General features: G+C 38.2%; 1 protein-coding gene across 5 annotated transcripts in view; it reads left to right on the forward strand.

Moving 5' to 3' along the window:
* Positions 1–15,798, forward strand: part of LMO7 (LIM domain 7) — a 131,784-nt gene that overhangs the window by 102,313 nt on the left and 13,673 nt on the right. For all 5 annotated transcript variants that reach the window (XM_059493250.1, XM_059493258.1, XM_059493259.1 and 2 more), the window contains 8 exons: positions 1,065–1,179; positions 6,747–6,908; positions 8,307–8,491; positions 9,167–9,227; positions 10,226–10,282; positions 12,409–12,434; positions 12,743–12,847; positions 14,602–14,694. In XM_059493250.1, the coding sequence (XP_059349233.1) occupies positions 1,065–1,179; positions 6,747–6,908; positions 8,307–8,491; positions 9,167–9,227; positions 10,226–10,282; positions 12,409–12,434; positions 12,743–12,847; positions 14,602–14,694 (804 nt within the window). The remainder of the gene's footprint in view (positions 1–1,064; positions 1,180–6,746; positions 6,909–8,306; positions 8,492–9,166; positions 9,228–10,225; positions 10,283–12,408; positions 12,435–12,742; positions 12,848–14,601; positions 14,695–15,798) is intronic.

The following is a 15,798-nucleotide window of genomic DNA, read 5'->3' on the forward strand; positions in this document are numbered from 1 at the left end:
GCTGCACCTGCTTGTGCAGTGCTGGCTGGAGCTGCCTGTTGCATCTTACAACAGAGGAGCTGGGAGGAATTGGCATAGGTTTCTAGACTTTTAAATATTTTAAGTTAGGGAAAATGAATCCGACTCTTCAGGCAGGCTGGGTCGCTAGGGAACTAAAATGTAGGCGTACATTCAATACGTGTGTGAAAATGTGCAGGGTCCCTTCCATGCACATTTTGCTGGAATATATCCATCTTAACATTGTTTGACAGAGAATTTTTTTTCCTTTTATATCAATGTCAGTGTCATGCTGATGAAGTGTGTAGCATGCATTCAGGTTTTTAATGAGCTCACCTTAGAATGTTAATGTATGCAACACATGCTCCAAATATAGCGTGGGATTGAAAGCAAGTGTTACAAAATGTTTTCCCATTCAGATATTCTTGTTGTTTAAAATGGCAATGTTAGATTTTGATTCAGATTCTGAAAGCATCTTGAAAGTCCAATAAAGATCTGGATTTAGCTGATTTTGGGATTATTTCTATTATCTAAGCCCTCTATTACAAAATCCATAGCAAGCTGGTAGTGTTTCACACAAAATCAAGAAGATGATTGTGCACCCAAGTAAACCTAGTTGTAGCATGAACCTAAACTGATGATTCTTATGGTAGGATATGCAAAAAAAAAAAAAAAGATTGATTACAGTTATCTAGCTTTTTCAGATCTCTGATGCTCACTGAGGAGGCAGTGCATGTCACAAATTCACAAGACAATCCATGAAGAATGATTTAGGTGTTCAATTTCCTCCAAGTTCTTGAATTTTTTTAGCATTGTGTTGCAAAACATTTAAAATAACAGAAATGCAGAGTGAAAGATACATGTAGAGAAAATATAAATGCAAACTGAAACACCTGTTGGACTAAAAAGCAAATGAATTACTTAACTGACTTCAGTACTGTTTCCTTTGTCTGTGATGCTAATAATAGATGATTAAAGTGCACATCCTCACTTATTTAGAGGATAAACTTTCCCTCATTTAGATTCCTGTGATACCAGATACTGTAGTGTCATGTTTTATTTTACAGGAACAGTACAGTGAAATGAGAATCAGTATAAACCAGAGACCTGGCCACAGTCGCAGCTTTGGGTTTACAACAAATTGGAGTTCTTCAGGAGCCATTGTACAGACAGTTGAAGAAGGTAAATGTGTATATATTCACAAATTTTTGTTCTTATGTTTAATTTGCAGAGGTTTCTCAAGGCATTTGCTGCTAAGAATGCTGCAAAACATCAGGTGCAGAACTGAAAGATCACTATTTAGTTTGCTAATGTATTTCTGTGAACCCTCATCTCTTGAAACAGGTTGAATTCAGAAATACCAAAATGCATTTTCCTAATCAAGGAGGGTATAAACATGAGCCTCTTACAGAACAGTATTTAGGGGCAAATGCAGACTTCCAATGTCCAGACTGTTTCTTACAGCTGAGTTTGAAAGATTTCACTTCACATGGTTTGTAAACACTTGCAGAGGAAACTTAGGAGTTAATACTCTTTGTTCAACTTCTCCTTTCTTAGTCATGCTGAATTCTGGAGACAGCTCATATTCTTAAGTAGCTGCAACTTCTAAATTGATTTCCAGTGTAGTTTTTTTTCAGTTGTTTAATACTTAGGGAAAGCAAATATTTTTGTCTTGAGATGGCACATATATAAAGTTTATTTCTAACCTATAATAGTCTTCTGCAGAGAATGAGCTTGATTTTCTAAAAAAAAAAAAAACAACAAAAACCGAAGCAAATCACATATAATGCTTGTTTTCTAAACAATGGTATTTCCCATTGCCAGTAATACTTGAGGAATATTGAATTGTGCCCTTCTTTCCACCTAACACAAGATCATCCTGAGAAAGGAGAAATAGCTGGAAACTATTTATTTAGCTAGCTCTGTATTATGCTTTCTTTAGCTAGCTTTTAATTTAGTTAGGTCTGTATTATGCTTTCCAGAGAGGAAACAACACTGTTTAACAGCAGTTAATGAGAAGTCTTGGAATTTTTTTTCTTTTTCAAATTCAAGAAGCGAAGCGGCCTTTTTCCACTATATCTGAGTACTTTTCATAATTGGATTTGCTCTAGGAAAACCCTCTTTGAGCAGGGAGGATGAACCAGATAAACCACTGTGGTTCATTCTAACCTGTTTTGTTTTGTGATTCTGGAAATACTAATATTCGTTTTGCCTGAAGAATAACTTTCCCTTTGCTTTTCCTGCTGCTAGGCTTTGGGTTTAATTTCCGTCCTTGGAGGCAGGGGTCTGTCCATTTGCACTGCCAGTTGAAAAGGAGAAACGTGAGGGTAGTGAATGTTCCTGCTGGTCATTCACAAAGGTCCACATGGGCTCTGTCCCAAGGAGAAGGTGAAGGCCTTGTGGTTTTTGTCTTGGTTATGCTTTATTACCATTCTCACAGGAAAGAGCACAAAGTATAGATTTAACTGAGAATGGGCTGTATCTCAGTGCTCTCGTTTGTAGCCTGTGTTCAGCACTTTTTTCTTCCAACAACTGTCCCATCTTGTATCCTTACTCAAAAGCTGTAGCTCCGTTTTAAGAAGTGAAGGATGAAAGATGTGGATGACCCATTGAAGAGTAATATATGGTTTCAGCTAGGCACTTGGGAATGTAGTATTACCTGTTTTTAAGGATAAGTCATAGGATAATTCAGCTTGGAAGATCATGTAGAGTAATGTACTGCTCAAAAAAATGTCAAGATGGAATTCAGGCTAAGTGGCCTAGGGCTTTTTACCCATGGGGGTTTGAGGCCCTCTGAGAATGGAATCCACACAGCCTCTCTGGCATTATCCTCTCAGAGAAAATTTCCCCTACATACCCAGCCAGACCGATCTTTGTCCGTGTTTATAACCACTGTTCTATGTTTTCCTGCCATAAATTTCAATGAAGAGCAGCTTTCCCTTCTCAGGGACCTCCTGGTATGTACTGGGGGGGAACTACTGTTAAGTTCTTGTGCAGCCTCTCTTCTCCAGGCTGAACAAGCCCATACTCTTCAGCCTTTCCTCGCAGGTCCATTGCTCCAGCCCTAACCATCCCAGTATCTTCCCATTTAACTTGCCCCAGTTTATTGATGTCTCTCTTACAGAGGAACACCAAAGCTGGACACAGTATTGTCAGTGTGGCATAAGAGGTGCTGAGTGAATTGAATGGCCACTTGTCTTGATTTGTTGGTCATATTAGCGTTCATACAGCCCCACCACTGCCAGGGCCCCCAGCCTTGCTCTCCAGCCCATCAATGCCCAGCCTGTACCATCGCTGGGATTAGTCCTTTTCAGGAGCAGGACCCTGGATGTGGCCTTGTTGAGTGTCAGGTTCCTGCTCTCAAGAGCAGCCCTGCCCTCCATTGTACCGGCCACCCTCTCACTTTTGGCAAGGTTTGAGAACTTGATGAGGGTGTGTTTTCCTCCTTTTCCTACTGATTGCTGAACATATTAAACAGGGCAGGTCCCTGATACATCCTCATGAGATCCACTTGTGAGCAGCCTGCAGGCAGAGTAAGAGCCATTAACCACTTCCCACAGAGCCTCACAGCCCAGCCAGTTTTTCACCATCTGGTCGTTCTGCCCTGTGGACAATCCTATCACACTTTTGATACCTGGATACTGTGGAATATCATGTCAATGGTCTTGTTAAAGGCAAGGTGGATTGTAACCACCTCTCTTCCGTCATCCACTGAGATCTAGGCAGTTTATCACTGAAGATAACCAGGTTGGTCAAGTGTGATTTAGGCTTGGCAAATCCAAACCAAACATTCTAGTCACCCTTTTCTCTTTCTTAAGCCCAGAAGAAGCTTCCAGGAATACTTTCTCCTAGCTGTATGATTTTCTTGAGATGATACCCAGCATGTATATTTTTTGCTACTTAAAGATGACTCTGTATTCTAAATATGCTATTCATTAAAAAAAATCCTCCAAGAAAACTACTTGGTAGGAAAAATTAACTTGTAAGCGTTCTCAAAAATCTAAGTAAGAGTTAAGCTTGTAACACATATTTCAGTGATACCCATTTACTACATATAAAAAAGGATAGTTCTCATTTTTTAAAGGAGTCTTCAACCTTTACACTAAAAATTAGATAAATAGCCTTAAGTCATTAATCTAGACATTGTTCTGCCAACTTCCCCAGTGCCATATAATCTTTATTGTTTCAGTCCTTCCCCTTTCACTTTCCCTTTGCAATAAATTTTTTGAGATTGTGTGCACAGGAGTGCATGTCTGATCAAACGCTTGCAGTCATGTAGGGCAAAGTAAATCTGATCCACATCCTTCAAGTTTTATTTTTTTTCTATCATTGAGATAGTGTTTATCTATTGTAATAACAACAGATGGAAATAGGTTAGAGATAATTTAGAGCATATGGAAAATGAGTATTTGGTTGCTTTTGTTTTTACTGGGGACTAGTAAGAAAGAAAACCCTTTTACCTTCAGGAAAACCTATGGCAAACATAAAAGCAGCTAGGTACATAAAAGCAGTACATATTTTATATAATGAAAACTAAGTCCTTTATAGAAATGTACAGAAATTAACACCTATAGTCTTGGAGGAGCTGGACAGGGTAAGACAACTGGTAGCATACAACTTTCGGCATCTAAATTTCTGGGCAGGCTCTGTGGGCTTCTCTGGATGTGAATCAGAGCAGGAGCCCACTGTAGGCACCCTGGTTTGCACTCTTGAGAAGCCCTTTTGTCCAGAGACTGTGGAGGAAGAGCTGCTGGCAAAGTTACAGGCCAAAAATTGAGCAGTGTAAGTTGTTCTGGATATTTTAGGTCCAGATCTAGAGACTGCTGCTATTCATTCAATCTGTATGGTTGGAGTATCATCTACATATACCTTTCTACTAATATTATAGGAGGAACTGTGAAATCTTCAACTCCCTTCCTTTCCTAAAACTGAGTCAATTGAGATACACTGTTCACACCTCTGAGCCTGGTCTCATCCCTGACAAATTATTTGAATAAAATCAACACAACATTTTTTTGGTTACTGGGGGTTATTCTGTCACAAGTCAAGACAGAAATTATGAGTGCTAATGACTCTGCTGCAGCCTGAAGCTTTCCCTGTATCATGAGCATAAGCCTTAATCCAGATCTGGTTAAACTACATGGTACTAATATCAGACATGATTCTGAATGTTACATGAAGTTGTTGAAATTAGTAACTTCAGTATTAGTATCTCTGATAATATTCTTAGTAGTACCTTCCATTAACAGACTTGAATATCCATAATTCTTTAACATCTTCTTGACCCCTAGAGATCCATGTTTTTTTCCAGTTAAACTGTTGCCCATATTTCTTCCTTCAGATGAAAACCCTACCTTTTCTTCCACAATACAGTTTAAAAGCAATTAGTATTGATAACTGCAAATTAAGTTTTTAGTCCATATTTTAAGAATGATGCAGAACAATATAGTATGGAGCCATGTTCTTCTAGCAGAGAAGCCAGTGGAGCTTTTTAGTGAGCTATGATTGATCATTATTTGGTGCAGTACTAGGAAAAAGAGCATTTCTTAATTTCTTAACTTCCTTGTGTGTCAAGCCATCTGAATCCTTAGTGGATGAGCCAGACTTACAGCAGCATTTTACTAACGAGTCAAAAGAGACTCAGGATTAAGCATGTGGTGTCTAAATTTTTCTGTCATACTTGTCCACATTTGTTTCTAATAATGTAATAGGGCATTGTTCTTGGTATATTTTAAGTAAGATGTATTTCACTGCTTACTTTGGAAAATCCTTCCACTGTTTAATTCAAACTTGTTTTATTAACATGAGAGTTTATTGTGCAGTCCTTAACTATATTTTTACTTGGCTTTTCTATTTTCTGTTCTGTTAAGGGAATAATTCTTGATGGAAGAACCATTCATATGTAATCTGTAAAATCTTGCTTGGAGAGTCTGAGTTTCTCAGCCTATCCATTTTCTGAATTAAACAGAAAAAAAAGTTTATGAACTGGTCTTCTATGTACTCTGTCCTTAGTGTAGTGAGATTGCCTGCCAATGTGTAGCAGATGAAAAAAGTATAAAGTGCAGCTTGTCTTGCAAAATATCAGTAGAGTCAAAGTCCAACTTGCCGTAAAGTTTGCTCTTAATAGATAAAATAAGTAGAATCCAGAGAAGTCTAGTGGGACAATACCCAGCAATATCTTGAGTCCAATTACCAATCAATTTAGAGCTAATAAACTATTCTGGCAAAGCAATAAAGCATCATGCTCTTGTCAGCAGAGGTCAGAAAATGTAAATGAGAATACAAGAAAGCCAGCTTCTACTGGACTTAACAAAGTGCAGGCTGTTTTTTTGGGGGTTTTTTTGACAAATAAGAGGATTACCCAAACATTTGCTGAATTTCAGCTAATCATTGATATAGACATTGTGCTGCCTCTCTCTCACTAACTACCACAGATTATAAAGGTGAGTGAGTGAAGTGAAGACTGAACACAGAGGTTGTTTATTAAAATGGGGAGACCATAATCTGAAATTTCCAAGTCCGGAAGACTGATTTCTTTTTTGTTCTCCTAAGTTCTAAATTGAAAAGCTGCTTTGATACTGAGTTTACTGAGCTTATGTTACAGTGTAGTGAATTTTTCTAAGACTTTCTAAATATGCACCACTAAGCATTTCTTTCAATGATTCCGCAATCCACTCTCTTCCAATCTCAACTGGGATAAAAAGAAAAAATATGGAGACATAATAACATTTTTCTTCTGTTTTCTGCAGGCAGCCCTGCAGCACTTTGTCAGCTGCATGTAGATGATGAGATCATTGCTGTCAATGGCACAAAGGTTTCCCATATGGACCACAGTCAGTGGGAAGAAGCCATCAACAGAGCACTAGAAACTGGAAACCTGGTCATGGATGTCAGACGATATGGAAAGAATGGTGAGTTGTTTCGTCAGGCAGATACTGTATGCTCTGTAAGGCAAATAAGCTTTGTCTCTGCTGTGCCTGACAGCTGAGAGTCCTTATTACCCTTACAGCAGTAATACGTGTCTAAGCTGAGTAGTTTGCCAATGTGTCTGTGGCATTTTAACACAACTTGGCTTTTTTAACTGCTTGGCATTAGAAATGTCTTAACAAGCAAATCTGCAAAACATTGAACTACTGACCTCACTCTTGTGCTCTGGCCTGTTTCTTAGAGGATGGACAGGTAAAAAAAAGTGTGCAACCAGCACAAAAAGGAATCTAACATTTTCTTCCCTGCCATACCACAAGAATTAAGAGGGTCTGATCTCTAGGGCATCACTAGAGGATCACTAGGGGATCACTAATTTTTAAAGGCCCTCTCTCTCAATCACCAGCTCCCTTTCTTCCGGGAAGGAGGATCTTTTTTTCCTTTCTTCAGGGAGTGTTTGAAGTGAGGTATAAGCTTGTGGGTGGTGCAGCACCTGTGTGCTATGATTCTGGCCATTGACCCAAATATTGTGGTGCTGTAATCTCTCTGGAGTGGTCCTACCTATTCTGGGTAGGGAGGGTTTCCATCCTGGCTTGACAGCCTTGTAGCATGTCTTGACTTGCCATGGTTTTAATCAGGAAACCCTTTCAAAGTTCTAGAAGAATTTTTGCAGAGTTGAAGTGTGATCAGTGATTTCTTTCACAGTATAAATACAAAACATTCTTTTAGTGGAATGCTAGGTAAATAAGTTACCAGCAAACTGGGGTAAAAACAGTGGGGTTAGGAAGAGACAAGTAACAAATCACTTTATAGGACCTAATGCAACTGAAGACTGAGATTAGTGGCAAAAAACTAATTGAATAAAATTTTCAGTAGGAGGGGTAGGGAAGGGGGATAGGATGGAGTATGTGAGAAGAGCATCTTTTGTATCTGCCTCATCAATTTGCCACTTTAGTTTAGGCTGCCTTTTCTTCCCCCTCTCTGTGCTTCCTGATAAGCATGGACATGAAAATCCTTCCCTGGACAGTGTATGAGTCTCATTGTACCTGGAGTGAGTAAAGTCAGAAGAATTTTCTCAATCCTTACTAACACTAATGAAATAGTGTCCAATGAATGCTAACTCCTCTCTAATGTTCAGCTGCTGTAGCACATATCAGCAAAACATCTTTTGTTTTGGCAAACTTTTACCTGGCTTATGACTAACACTTTCAGTTTTGGGGAAGGCGGTCTGCTATAAATGCCCTTTTTCCTGTCTTCACAAATTCCACCTGATTTGTGTGTCCCCTCTCCTGTTTTTGTGTTATTTTAATGTTTTCACTAGCTATTGTTCTGTTCTTTGACGTTACTGTCTATATTAATTTCTCAATCGTCCACATACCAAAAAGACTGGGGCAAAGACCTGCCTTCCCTGCCACATGTAAGGCATAAAATCCTCAATCTCACCAGTGTGGCTACCAACATTATAGGTACATCTGAAAATAAATGGATTGATGCAACTTCGGGAGAAAAAGTTTCAAATGCTTCCACCATATCCACAAAAAGAGATTTCTCCAGCAGCCTTCAAAGTTCTGTGAGTATGTTTTTGAAGGTTCATGGGAGATGAGGGGAGGAAGAAAAAAATGTAGTGTCTTGATAGTGGGAAGATGGAGAAAAGAACTTGTGAATCTTCTGTTCCTTAAGCAATACAAGTGTAGAACCCTTTATGTGAAATATGGAGAGGTAGCTATGCATGTATTAAGGTAAATAAGATGTTTTAAAGACTTGCTACTGTCTATTCATGAGAGAACACTGGTGAATGATAAATATTAAAACAGGTGCAGACTATCTTTTGATTAAAACCATATATAATGTTTGTTCTTCAGAGAAGATTTTGACCTGAATTATTAGCCTAAATGGAAGTTGCAGCCCCAAAGAACAGGTGCATATGTGCTTTCAAATTACTTGCAAATAAAACCTGCCTGCCAAGGCAGGAATTTGGCCTCTGGAATTTTCTTGCAAGCTAATGTGTTTTATTTCTGCAGCAGTTCACAGCTGGTTATTGATTCCCTCAAATGCATGCAGTAGCTTTATTATAAATTACACTGAGGAAGTTTTAGATTGTTTTGTATCTTTCTACAAAATATTATGAAGTGTTTCATGACATATAGTTCCTGATAGGAAAGATGCGTAGTTGGATAAACTTCCACAAATCTAATGAGCCTAAGACATTTATTTATTTATTTATTCATTCATTTATGTATTTCAGGATACAGAAACAAAATTGATAAATGGAATGCAAGGAGATCTTGGCTCTAATGAACAAAGAGGTAAACCACCGTTGCTTTTCATCTGCTAATTGTGTGGTTTGTGACAAGAACAGACGCTAAGCCAGTAATGACTGAGAGTGTTATACAGTGGGTGAAGTGAGACCTTAATGAACCAAAAGCCAGACAGATATCACAGAGATCTTGTTGCATCCAAACTGGGTTTAGCTTGCTTCCACAATTTGCTAGGCAGTTTGAGAACTGACAACAAAGCTGCAACAAAGCCCCGTCTGCGCATTAATGGTTGTAAATTTAATGTTTGGTAGGGGTGAAAGACAAGAAGGCACACCATTTATTGTATTTGCTACTGCATTATATGGTGACTGAGTTAGTATGAGTATTGACTTATTTCACTACCCAGGAAGAGTGTAGAGTACTCAACTTTTTGCTACTTTTTCCTGCCTCTTTCAGTTGTAAGGTTTTGGGGTTAGTGTCTGTTTTCACTATTATTACTTTACTTTTATTCCTGGAGAACAATATTGATGATTATGATATGAATAATAATTGCATATGAGGCTATGAGTAGTTATAGCCTTACTTGACAGCAGTGAGAGAAATCAGGTATGTATAATTCCTAATGGAATAATATCCTGAAGTAGGAACTTTGTGTTTCATTTTAGCTTGAATACACATGGCAATTCATAGAAAAATTCCTCCAAGATATCACTTGCCCTCTGGAGATGTTTTCTAATGGCCTTGAATGGTCATTAAGCTCCTCATTTCAGTCAAGGATGATTAAATTAGACAGGGAGAATCTGAGTCTGAGTTTGACACTTGTGCTGTTTTTATTGTTGGACATTGTTACTGATAAAATGAAATCCTAATTAGTATATGATGTAACTTCCTAAGGTTTTCCTTTGCGTTTCAGGGGCTTTTTGCTTTCAGAAGTGATGTTGCAGTGTATGGGAGGTCTAACAGAAGTTTCTTATCCAGTCATTATAGTAATTTAAAAAAAGGCACCTCATTTTGATTTGTTTGTATTCTTTGTATTTTTCAAATAGCATCTGAACCTATTTCTTTGAAAAACTTAAAAAGGCGGTCACAATTTTTTGAACAAGGTAAACCAAAGAGCTAACATTTCATGTACTTCCATGAAATTGTTCCTGCTGCACACTCTCCCTAACAAGTCTGGTGCTGGGTGCTCTACCTCTTCAGTGTTGTTTCTGCAGTTACAATGAAGCAACATAATTAATTTCCCTTCTTTCCCCAGGGTCATCAGGTTATTCTTACAATTCATGGGTCTACCTTTGTGGTAATGGGTCTTTGCGTGTTCTCTTATATCTATAGCTGTTTAAAATCTTTTCTGTGTTGTTCATACTTTTTTTTTCCCACTGGGTAGAAGTTAGAAGGGTGGCACTCTCTGTTCAGGTTTGCTACTACCTACAAAACAAGAATAATGGTGAATATTCCAGCAAAGGTTTAGAGAAGATCTCAGAGCTGTTGATGAAGCATTTAACTCTGGATTTGAGTTTGAGTTGCAGCTCTGTGCTTTTGCATAAATTGGTATAAGAAGGTACCTGCTGGCTTTCCACTATGTGGTGATGTCACCAGATCCCAAGAAGACCAATATAAATTTTGAATTTAGTATGCCAGCATTTTTTAAAAAGGCAATGAACGAGGCACTCAATTTTGGTTTTGTAGGTTGCTTTTTCAGCATTTTGCATGTCACAGCTCACATACTTCCACTAATGTTTTGTGTCTTATGCTGTATTTGGGCTATGTATGCCTTTCTGTTTTGCTGTAGCCTGAAAGAGTGAAATTCTGGCCTGCTGGAAGCTCAGTTGAGTTTTGCCAATGACTTGTGTGGGGCCAGGATTTTGCTTTTAGTGGTGCTGATTTCTGTTTTTTGCCAGAAGTGATATGTGAAATGCCACAGTAGATACGTGTTTGTGGTTCTGTTTGCTTTTTAAATACTTCTGCTGTATCTGCAATATGGTGGTATTTTGTTGGTGGTTATTTGTTGGTGTTGGGGTTTTGTTGTTGTTGTCTGATTTTTATTTTATGGCTGGCAGAAATTAGTTTTTTCTTTTAAATATTTTCATTACAATATTTGAGGTATTTCACTTGTGCTTGAGGGGGAGGACAAGGTTGTATTTCTGGAGTGCATGTTCAGTACAGCTTGTTAATTTTAAACTTTTGACACTTCAGCTTTGCAATTACATGAAGATTCCTGTGGAGTTCAGCATAAGCTTACAGGGGTGAGAAAAGAGGGGAGCAAAAAGGTCTATGCTTCCCTTTAATATCTCCTGGCACCACTGCAATAGATTAAGCTGATTGCCTGATTTTCACTGTGGCTGTTGTGATCTGACAGTGACAACAAAATTGTTGTATATATAGAACGGATGCTAACCTGTGACTCCTTAGAGTCTTTTGTATCCTAAATATGAACTTTTTTCCACTTCATATGGTTAAACTTCAGGATAATGTTGCAATTTTTTTTTCTTTTATGCCTTTTTTTAAAATTGAAATTTGGACAGCTAAGTAGCAAGTACACTGTCAACAAACAAAAATAGTGATGGTGCTTAAGAAATTATTGCATTTTAATTTGTGTTTCTCCCCATTTTATCAACTTGTAATAAATTAGTATAATACACATCTCTCTCTAATAATCATCTTGTCACAGGATGACAAGGCCAAGTGTGATAGCCTCAAATAGCAAAAGGTTTATGGTGAGTGGTGACCAGTTCACTGAATTCTAGTGTGCTTTTGGAAGTTGGAAAGAAGGAAACTTGGAGAGCAAAAATACATGGTTTTGTGGTGGAGGAGATGCCAGCGGATGTCAATTGCTCTTAATTCATGCCAAGGGCAGTAGACTAATAGCTTCTCTACCCTTGTGCAGTGTTCTGGGTATTGGTCGTGCTAAACAGTTGGGTTTCACAACAATAATAATAGGAGAGGTATAGTGAAGAGCCTTTGTGTTGCTACAGTGGAAGGTGTACTGCTAATTCAGGCAATTGCTGATGGCACTTGTGAGCATGCAAAGCTTTGAAACAATTGTGCACTTTAGTTGAAAGCACCTAATAAATTCTGCCCTCGAGAAAGTTCAGCAGGGCAAATGCAAGCATGTCTTACTAAGGAAGAAAAAATTAGTCTGAAGCTCACAGACTTGCCACAGTTACACAAGTCTTGCAGTAGTTATGTATGGGTCTAATGATTTCTCTTTTTTGCCTTCCAAATCTCCCAGGAGGCCCAGAGCCTGCAATGCCTGATGTAAGTACTACTTGTGAACTACTAGTTGGTTGTATAATCCTAGTCCTTTCAAGAAGCTCTCTGCTTTCTACTGCTTTTTATACTTCTTTACAATTTTGATCAAATCTGAGAGTAATGACTAAGATTTGCTTTTTCAAGGCATGGTTGCTTTCTGTCCATTTGAAGAAAAGACTAATTTATGTCCTTGTCACTATAAAGCTCTAGCGTTGGTAATGGTTTCTATTTCTCACTCTATAAAATGTTTAGAAATGTGGAGTGTTGATTACATGGCAAGAGGATAATACAACTTCATTTCTGTGCTATTTTAGCTCCCAGTGCCCTCCATCAGCGCTCCTAGCCGTCGGGTTTGGGATCAAGAGGAAGAGCGAAAACGACAGGAAAAATGGCAAAAAGAGCAGGACCGTTTGTTGCAGGTATAATTCATCTTCATAATCATGGGCTGTCAATCCCCTGTGTGTAGCAACAAGGAAAGAAAAGTAGCACGTGATTTCTGCAGTTCTTCTTACTGATAGCCTGGGGAGACTCTCAGGTGGATTTTGTGGCCTGCACAGTTGCACACATTAGGAGTTTTTCAGAAAAAGGAGGATAACGCTTTAGTGAGCATCATAAAATCAAACACACAATGTGTATTCACTACAGCCAGAAGTGCTCAACCATCCAGGCTGGTATATTCTTAATGACAAGAGAATTTATAGGTTAAGTGAAGAACTAAGGGGTCTTATGTTTTGAATATTAATTGTATTTTTCTCCCCTTAAGGAAATTGCCTCTAGCCTGAGTTTTACCTTCAATTACTGATACTGCCTTGTATTCATAAATGTTGAGGAGGCAGCCAGTACCTGCTGGTTAGAATCTTGTCATTTAGCAGTCAGCTAATCAGTTGGAATTACCTGGTTCCCAGGACCTCTGAGTCAGAAAGCTGAATCTGCTAATGCAAAATCACCCTGATAATCACTAGCTAGAGCTGGAGGGGGGTGTTGCAGAGGGAGGGGGCATTGTTTGTAGTCTTAGGGTAGCAAAAAAACCCAAGCATACATTTCTGCAAGGAGCTCCACTCAATGAAGTGTAAGCACATTCAACCATGTTCAGAGACACATCTCTGCGAATGAAATTAAAGTTTGTTGTCTGAAGTCTGATGGCTAGGAGAGACGTCAGTGAATATCATTTATTCTGCACAAGCCCTCTTTGGCTGTATTCAGCAGAAAACTGTGATGTCAAAGTACAAGCATAGAATCTCTCTTGCTTTTTGAGTGTTGTTCCTTGTAGCTTGCACACTCTGCAGGACAGCAGCTGTACCTTCCTAAACCTACCTGTGGTCTCTGTTATGGTTTGGATGTTCCATTTGATACCTGAAGAGATGGCTTTAAAGACTATAAACCTTGGCTCCCCTTTCTTGAGAGCTGACTCAGCCATCTGCTGTCACTTTTCTTTGTTTCTCCTTTTTTAGTCCTGAAGTGATAAATTTGACCAGAGTAATAATGATCTTTCTCTTCCCCATGATCCTAGCAATGAATTTTCAAATAACACAAAAAAAGGAGGCAAAATCTTTCTTTGCTTATTTCCAGCATCTTAGAAGGAATAATTTTGACATACTTAAATATTTTGCTTTTCCCAAGATAAAAGTAGTGATTGACAAAACCACCAAAACATTTGCCATGTGCTTTAAGCAATACTTTATATCGATTTCATACCAAATCTAGTCAAAAGACAAATTTCAAGGTCCAGAAATTCAGTTTTGTTTAGGGTAACATTTCAAAAGAATGAGAGATCTTACTATTTCACTTAGTGATCACTTTTTTACAATATTAATGTGCCTAGTTCCAAGTTAAATACAACCACTGTGTTTATCCAGAAATACCTTAGATAGCTGAGTTATTTTGTTCAAATGGTAACTAAACTGAGGGACAGGGACTATTAAGTTGGCTGTTGTGAGACTTGGAGTGTAATAAGCCTGGAGACTCAAAAATCAATTACAGAACTCTTTTGGATTGTATTTGAGCCCGGATTTCATTTGTGGCCGACCTAATGTTTTAGTGGAGCTCAGGGATGTTTTTTGTCTGGTCTGTTTGGTCTGTTAAAAAAACACATTAAATTCCAGTGTGCATTTTAATGAAAGTAAAAAATACCATGTTTCTTATTTGCATGTTTAACTTCAATGTAACCTAACAGGAGAAATACCAACGAGAACAAGAGAAACTGAGGGAAGAATGGCTACGAGCTAAGCAAGAAGCGGAAAAAGAGAGCTCCAAGTATTTTGATGAGGTAGGCTGTGAATAAAGCTTTATTGACTAGTTTCATGAGGGGTTTTTTCCTCTTATACTAAATGGATGAAAGCAAGCAAAATATTAGGTTTTTTATGTCATTTATCTTCTCATTTCGGAAAATAAATTGTTGTCTATGACTTGGTAGAGAAAAAAATAAGATGGAAAGAGTAGATGGGATGTATTGAGATATGTTGAATTGGTGTCTTCCTTATGAGCTGTTTACATAACTAACAGGAAAAATATGTTGACAAAAAGTCACAGTATGTATTAATTATTGTGATCATAAATGGAGACTTCTGCTGTTTATTTACCACCTGGTGATACTTGTTGGAGTTCTGCTTCAATAGTTTATCAGGAAGCATGTTCATAAGTGTCTGCCTTGTTATTGGCAGACAGCTCATCTGATAAATTTACATACTAAATCAACTTTAGATTTCCAGTTATATATTTTAAAACACTATATGTGTGTAGTTTCTGTAGATGCTGACTTCTGTGGCTGTTGTTTATGGGAAGATGAACAAGTTTTTTCCTGAGTATGGGAACTGTCTGAGGTATCTCCTCTTTACTGCTAAGTGAGTGTTGCTTCAGGCATCCAAGCTAGATCAGTTGTGTTTACCAGTCGTGAATGAGTAGACCATAATTTAAGGCTTAGAACTCCAATAAGAAAGCTTTTTGAGCTGTTGGAGGACTTTGTTGTACAAGAATATAAACCATTTTGTATTTTCTCTGTCATAAGAGATTTTGATGGACCCATCAACATTATTTCTTTTCCTGCAACTAAAACATCTTTTGACCACTGAAAGGCCTTTTCTCATTTTTGAGAAAAGAGTCATAGAGTGATAGGTCTGAGGCTTGACTTTGAAATGGTAGTAGAATGGAAGAGAGTGGGAGATGCCTCCACATGAGGATTCATGTGAAATTCATCGGTCTGACATAGATTGCAGTGTATATCTTTGTGTATACACTTTTAAATAGGTCTCAGGTTTCTAAGTCAAAACAGTAGGGAGAAATGCTGGGTATCATGGACGGGTTTGTTTTCCATGGGTATTTAAGTGGGGAAGGGATGGTTTGACATGTAAGCGATACTTTGGAAAGCAGAATG

The sequence above is a fragment of the Ammospiza nelsoni genome, chromosome 2, assembly GCF_027579445.1.
Source record: "Ammospiza nelsoni isolate bAmmNel1 chromosome 2, bAmmNel1.pri, whole genome shotgun sequence".
NCBI lineage: Eukaryota > Metazoa > Chordata > Aves > Passeriformes > Passerellidae > Ammospiza > Ammospiza nelsoni.